At 34.9% G+C, this 7,403-nt stretch overlaps 1 protein-coding gene across 1 annotated transcript; it reads right to left on the reverse strand.

Annotated features, from left to right (window-relative positions):
- Nucleotides 1-376: 376 nt before the first annotated feature.
- On the reverse strand, nucleotides 377-6,264 carry LOC110733002 (3-oxoacyl-[acyl-carrier-protein] synthase III, chloroplastic-like). The gene is made up of 9 exons (XM_021913007.1): nucleotides 5,920-6,264; nucleotides 5,679-5,830; nucleotides 4,236-4,384; nucleotides 3,719-3,855; nucleotides 2,889-2,994; nucleotides 2,684-2,802; nucleotides 1,857-1,921; nucleotides 1,412-1,634; nucleotides 377-1,235 (listed from the first exon to the last, which is right to left on the reverse strand). The coding sequence occupies exons 1-9, from the start codon at nucleotides 5,920-5,922 to the stop codon at nucleotides 1,014-1,016; spliced, it is 1,176 nt and encodes a 391-aa protein (XP_021768699.1). The 5' UTR covers nucleotides 5,923-6,264; the 3' UTR covers nucleotides 377-1,013.
- Nucleotides 6,265-7,403: the final 1,139 nt, after the last annotated feature.

Consider the following 7,403-nt stretch of genomic DNA (forward strand, 5'->3'; position numbering starts at 1 on the left):
TGCGTAACAAAAATGTATCGATTTGTGGGAAACTGTTAATATGAGACACCTACGTTATTTTTGTGCTGATTCCGAGCTCAATTCTGGTCCCTAAGGGCTAAAATTACCCCTAAAACCTTAACCAAAGATTTTTCAACATGTAAACCGATGAAAAAATTGAATCAGGCTGCAATTTACAATTTATACGAACTTTTGGGCTGCAATTTACAAAAAAAATTTAAATGTCTGCAATTTGCAAAATACGAAGTTTAAATGACTGCAATTTGCAAATTTTCCAAAATATATTGTGCTATTATCATCCAAAATAGGTCACTGGCTTTACAGCAGGAGATTGCTGCACAGCACATAGTCTCGGATCATATTAGCAAAAAACACATTCAATAAAATCATTCTCAAAAATTAAATTGAAGTCAAATGAAACCAAATGAGGATTATCATTTTGCAACATATACCCATCTTCAGCTAAGACACCCTTACCAAATCCTTCCTAACAACAATTCAGTAAAAAAATTGATTATTTCTCCCTTTCAAAAAAACAGTTTTCTACATAAATCTGTAATCGCGATAACCTCTTCAGTAAATCAATAAAGATGAAAATACTAAACACAATTCAAAATAAACGGTCTAGCAGACAGGATGAACAGGCCTAGAGAAGCTGTTTGAATCACTCACCTGAAAAAATTCCTAGCTCTGCGTACTGACTGCAAAAAAAAACTATGAATGACAGCTTGGAGATTTTTTTTAACTAGGTGTGAATAAATTCACCTGATTTGAATAAATAGAACTTATTCAGGCAATAAAGGGAAATATATATAACACGCGAAGGGGCCACTCTGATGGAGCTTCTGTGAATTATGAGAGGTGTTGCTCCTGAATCATCTGTAACCAGGGGAAGTGAGATTCTTCAAGAAAGAACTGCAAGTGTTAAACAACGCTTCCCCCAACGCCCTCCTCTTTAACCAACAATATGATGTTGCAAACAGGAGGATGATGATGAACAATATTTTCTTTCTTTATCCCCATCTGATAATGGAAGATCCCCATGTAAGACCAGCACCAAATCCAGATGTTGCAATGATATGTCCTGGCTGAACTTTTCCACTCCGAACAGCTTCATCCAATGCCAAGGGGATTGATGCGGCACTGGTGTTACCATAATTTGCCAAATTAGACAAGACGCGTTCTGTAGGAACTTCCAAACGTGTTGCAACTGAATCAATAATCCTCTGGTTTGCCTGCGCTCACAATTTTAGATCTTTAATGTACAGCTATATAAAGCACCAAGATTTCCTTGAAAATTAGGAACTGAAAATGAGAGCAGATTATTCCTAACTTCATGAATACTTTAAAACGCACTGCTTCATAGCTTATTTCAGAAACAAAAGTAAAAGATGTTGATTAAGCACGATACCTGATGCAATAATAACCAATCAACATTGGAACTATTTAGACCAGCCTTTTGAAGTGCAGCCTCAATTGACTGGGGCACACATCTTACAGCAAAGCGAAAGACCTCTTTTCCATTCATATTAATACATGAATAGGATGGGCGCCTTGGGGGGAAACCTGCCATGGCACAATTGTTGCTTATTGCTTCATCCACTTCATCAGGTCTCAGGGATGCATTTAAATGCCTACATGTAAGAGAAGTACATAAGAAACATGATTTGCGGAGACATCACATATAGTCCAACCATAACAACTGAATATTGATTCTGCTGTTGGCAGGGTCCTTAGTTGCCCATCTGCACATAGCCTTACTTCCATCCAGAATAAATCTAATTAAAGAGACTGTCAGCCCACCCCAAAGACTCGAAGATATATCACCTCTAGTTCAATGAAACTCGAATGCATACCTTGCACCCTCACCATCACTATGCAGGTCAAAAGCAAACATGCCGTCTTCTTCACTGTCACAAGCCTGGTCCAATTAAAAACACCAAATGAATTTGTGCATCTACACATCAACGTAATAAAAGGATAAGCAGTAATCCGGTAAATGCCACTCAAAGATCAGGTCATATGCAAATATATCAAATACCCTATTTTCTTATACAGATGCCTGTTTTCTTCTTCCCCTTTCCCTCCTCTTGAATTAGAGGACAATATTTGATGGAGTGGAGAGCGTATGTAGAACATAGTGACATACAGCTCAAAGTCAATGCTAGACACCAAAGCCAGAGACAGAGAATGAGATAGTTTGTACAGTGGTACGTGGATAAGGGCAGTCAATTATACAAAGTTACAGCAGTTGTACAGCATAATTTAAGGGCATCATGACTAATTAATCTACTCCGTCCTTTTATCAAGGACCATGTGTACCAAAAAAAAAAAATGTGCCAAATGGAAAAGTTGATATTAAGAGAGTACTGCTTAGAAACAGCGTAGGTTATCTCAACTGAAAAAGAATGTTTTTAACAGCCCACATGTACATAATCATATTAATAGGGGTCACTAAGAAAAGAAGCTGCACTTGTTTAGTGGGAAACTAACACCTTATCCCTGCACCTTTTCCTACATCTTTAGCTCTTAAGTAGTGAGGTAAATACTACTACAGGCAACTTCCCACCAGTTAAAAAAAAAAAAAAAAAAAAAAAAAAAAAAGAGAGAGATTTGAGAGGTTGAGAGAGCCAAAAGGAGCCGACAAATAAGACAGAAAATCCAAAGGAGATTGACACCTTACCTGCACTACTACAGCTCCAGCAGCATCACCAAACAGTATGCAGGTTCCTCTATCAGTCCAGTCAACAAAACGAGAAAGAGCATCAGCACCTATAACTAGGACATTCTTGAATCCACCACCTGGAATTTACAAAGCAAAAGATTAGCATTTTTGAAATTTGAGGGATAAAAAGAAATTACTAGAGAAAAGAAATCAAAGTCACTACCCCTTACGTGACAAGCAGCAGACACCAGACCCAGCAAAAATCCACTGCAAGCAGCAGTAATATCATAAGACAAGGGACTTCGGCTGCATCCTAATGCTTTTTGTACCTGTATAATAATAACTTAATAGCATGATTCAAGATGCTTGTATAAATATGAAAGGACAAAGAACGGCCGCAAGTCTATATGCAAAATATGCATCCCTGTGGAGAAATCAACCATTACTTATTACTAGATTTCACCATCACTACTTTTTGCCTTTCTTTAATATTGACTGCTTAGTTACCTAGACTACATTTGTTGTCAGAATTCAACAGTTTCACTCATTAATATATATGAGCAACAGGCATCAGGCACAACTGTATTTGGTTGATCTCATCTAAGTAGAATGTGTAAGTAAACATTTGTTTATATTCTAAATTCCTAAGCATTCCATACTAAACTTTCTAATGCCTCCATTCTATAGCCAAGATTAAAGCTTTAAGAAACTGACGGTAAGAAAAACAGCTCTTGACACAAAAATCAATATTGAGTTCATCAAAGGTGTACTGATAAAATATATAGGCATACACACGTCCCTGGGTCAAGCCTCACACTGAGGCTGTTTTCAGAAAAGCAAATGGTCCACATATTACTGTTCCTTTAGGGAATTTACAAAACGAACAAGCAAAATAGACATATTTAAATTAACATACTCATTTATATTTTAGAAGAATAAAAACACTAAGCAGAAGATTCAAGCCTGGGTGAGCCGGTGAAGGGAATAGCATATTCAAGAAGCTGTAATAATTCAACTCATGAGTAGCCAACATTAAGAAAAAAAAAAAAATACCTGAGGAGCACTGCCAAAGAGGTCCTCGGCTGTAGAAGTGCACATCAAGATAAGGTCAATATCATCTGGGCCAACATTGGCCATCTGTAGAGCATTCCTAGCTGCTTCGGCAGCTAAGCCTACCAAGCTATCGTTACCTGTAATAGAGCAACAAAACCTGAGATCGACATCTGTGTGAGACACAGGCATGCAGTCAAAGTTAAGGAAAAGATCTTACAGAAAACCAGAATCCATTATTACAAATACCCAAGCTCATTTGTTGGCTTAATCTCAGTTGGTTTGGTTTAATTTATAGGATATAAAATGTTAAAATTTGATAGACATGTATAGCTTGAACAACATAGCCAATTTATGTCAGATCATGGGTCTTGCTGGGCCAGCATTATCAAGATTGGACACACATACCAGACTTACGAGGAAGGTCACTATGAGAGTATGAGAGTTTGAAGTAACAGGGATCAACAAAAGAGTCAAGCAACCCTCTCTAAAGTTCCATATACAAGACAGACACACTAACCTGAAAGGACACGTCGATTGCGAATCCCTGTTCGAGTAGATATCCATTCATCCGAAGTTTCAACAAATTTAGAAAGATCATCATTGGAGATCTGCAGCTTTGGTACAGCAGAACCACAACCTACTAGCTTACATCCCCTATTTACTAGCCTGCATGAGGAACCGTCAATATAATAGCATATTCAATCAGAGCTTGGTAAATAAAAAGCCAAGTTTATTTGAAGGAGTAAAAATGGATGGAGAATAAAAAGCCCAAGCTCCATGTACTGGGAAGAAAAGATGCGCACGGAAGAAATTTTACGTTTGATTTGACAGTAATTTTCCCTTTTTCAATTGTTTGTTTTGTACAGATTAGAAAACAAAATTTCCAAAAGGTAATAGTTTTTCAAAGAGTTTCCACAGTTTCCTCCCTATTCCTAACATATCTTTCCACTCCTCCCATCCCTCTTCTCCCTTTCACTCCCATTTTCCACTTCCTATCAAATTTTTCTAGAAAGGAAACATACAAAGGAAAATATATCCACAACTTATTCTTGAATATAGTTTTTCATTAAAAATCAATTCTGGATATATGTTTTTTTGTCACAATAAAAAGAACCTAAGACAAGACAAAAACATTTAAAAATTAAACAACCCCAGCAATCTTAACATTAGGATGAGTACTGACTAGTGACTAGCAAGCCATCACACAGAATTCCAAAAGGAGTATATCCCATCTTGATCTGAAATTCATATTTTTTTTCTTCAAAGTAACACGATCTATTTACATGTATCAGGATTCTGTAGCCAAACCATGCAATCGGACATATAATTCAGCAAAGACAAGCTTCAAACTCAACTATCTGATAACTCTGACACAATGTCCCTTGCATGACGGTGCTAGAACTATTGCAAAAATTAAAATTCTAATACGGAGTACCAATTTACCTCCATCCAGATTTTAAGCCATATTGACTAACAATGCAATATAAGAAACACAATCCATTGACTCATTTACCTTGGCTGGTTATTCAAGTCCTAAAAGATAAAACACTACTCAAAATCTAATATAGTATACGTACAACATTAATTGTTGTTCACTAGATTTGAGTTTTTGACCCCCTATAATAAGCTGAAAACCTAGTAGAGAATCAGAATTGATAGCAAAACCAGCTCAATGATAATCAGCACAAGACTTAACCTCTATGGCTTTATCTCACATTCTCACAAAATCAAATTAAATTCAGCCCAACGAAGAATTATCTAAACCAACAATCAAAAATTACAAAATACCAAAACCCTGAAAAAATTTCCACAAAAATCACCCTAACTTGTAATTCATAGCAAGTTTCTTCCAAAATTTGCAACAAAACAATTAAACCCAAAACATTATAATCAACAAAGTTGCAGCAAAATCTACTTCACAAAGCTAAAGATTATATTACAATTTACAAGCACAAATTACCTTGAATTGACATCAATGTCGGGTTTCTTACAACAAATGTTGGAGAAACGGCGACCAAATCCATTGATAGGAAGCATGATATTTTGCTTTTCATTAACGTTGGGATTCAAGAAACGCAAAATGTGCTGGAAATCTACGTTGGCTACCAAAGACTGTTGATGAATTTAAGAACAAATTATTAAAAATAAAACCCAAATATTAATAAAGTTTTGATCTTTGAAGAGAAAGAAAGAGATCGTACCATTTTCGCATCTCCAGATGAGATTAAGGATGAAGTTCAGAAGTGGCTTTTTTCTCTCTCTCTTTGGTGGAGACTCCAAAGAAGGAAGAGTTTGGTTTGGTGAAGTGATTGGGAAAATTTATGACGAAAATAAAATTAAATAAATTAAAAGAAGTTTTTTTTTTTTTTTTTTTCCTTTTTTTTGGTGAGAAAAATAGGTGGAGGAAGATGAGAAAAAGTATGCTTTGAGCTTTGAGGTCTATTTAATGCTGAATTTATTTAAATCCAAATCTATGAGATCCAAAAGTGGGATCAACCAAAATTGCAAGAAATGTTTTGGTTGTTGGGTATTAATTTATTAAATAATACTAATATAAAGATTGTAATTAATACAAAGTATCGCCTATAAATATCATAAAAGCATTAAAGCTACACGAACCAACTTGAATTAGTTGTAGAGGATAACAATTCCGTTCTCACCCTTACCATGTGAGATTACTTTGTATAAATGCACTTTGTTTTATGATAATCTACGCGTGGCAACGTATGACAACATAATATCATAATCCACTCCAACCCTGCCAAACTTTATAAACATATGAATCGTATTGACTATCGAGTACGGTTGACTTTTGGTTGAGTTAGGTAGATACAAGTCGATTTTAGATAGTTTTACCGGATTAGAAATTGACATCACTAGCACTAATGATTCATGTAACTTTATTTGTATTTATCATGAACGCATTTGAATACAACTTTATTTGTATCTATCATGAACGCCCTTGAAAAATTTACGAAGTATGTGTGATTCCTAACTTTTTCTTCTTCTTTTGATTCCCCCCACTTCTTTTATCTCATTTTCACCCATACTCGTCCGATAGAATTTCTTCAATTTCTAAAGATATCATCCAAAATACTAATACATAATATAACTTCATACACTACAACGAACTAAAGCCTGGTTCTATTTACCTTAAATATAATATTTAGTAGAAATAATATTAGTTTAGTAAAAATACGTTTTAATCCGTAAAATGCATTTACTTTAAGAGAACAAAATTATAAGCAAATTAGTAAAATTATAATATAATTACATTTTTAAAAACATACTTCAAAGTTATTAAGTACCATGTTTGAGAAAAAAGCTTTCACATAATAGCAATTTAATATGAAGTACTACTATAAAGCAAAACAAGTTCAAACTTGAGTGAACTCTATGCATGTCTATTGGCTATCAATAATATACTCAATAAAGTCAATAGCTTAATAGTCAAAGTACAGTACAATACAATCCATATCATTCCTGTACATTATCCATAATTTGTTTGCTATTATGACTCAAGGCATAATAAAAATTCCTTTTTTTTTTCCTGGGGTTGGAAGACAATCATCCAAACATCAAGCATTTTCATCATTATGTACTTAAACTTCTGCTTTGCAACAAAGATTATCACAACCTCCACAAATCTGTCTATTTTCTATTTGTATGCTGAGAAAGCAATGAG

The sequence above is a fragment of the Chenopodium quinoa genome, unplaced genomic scaffold (assembly GCF_001683475.1).
Source record: "Chenopodium quinoa cultivar QQ74 unplaced genomic scaffold, ASM168347v1, whole genome shotgun sequence".
Classification (NCBI taxonomy): Eukaryota; Viridiplantae; Streptophyta; class Magnoliopsida; order Caryophyllales; family Amaranthaceae; genus Chenopodium; species Chenopodium quinoa.

Excerpts from the sequence above, each read along its gene's own strand:
- LOC110733002 (XM_021913007.1), bottom strand. Across the intron at positions 4,385-5,678 it reads GACATTGATGTCAATTCAAG|GCTAGTAAATAGGGGATGTA; the intron begins GTAATTTGTGCT and ends TTCCTCATGCAG. Across the intron at positions 1,635-1,856 it reads AGTGATGGTGAGGGTGCAAG|GCATTTAAATGCATCCCTGA; the intron begins GTATGCATTCGA and ends TCTTACATGTAG.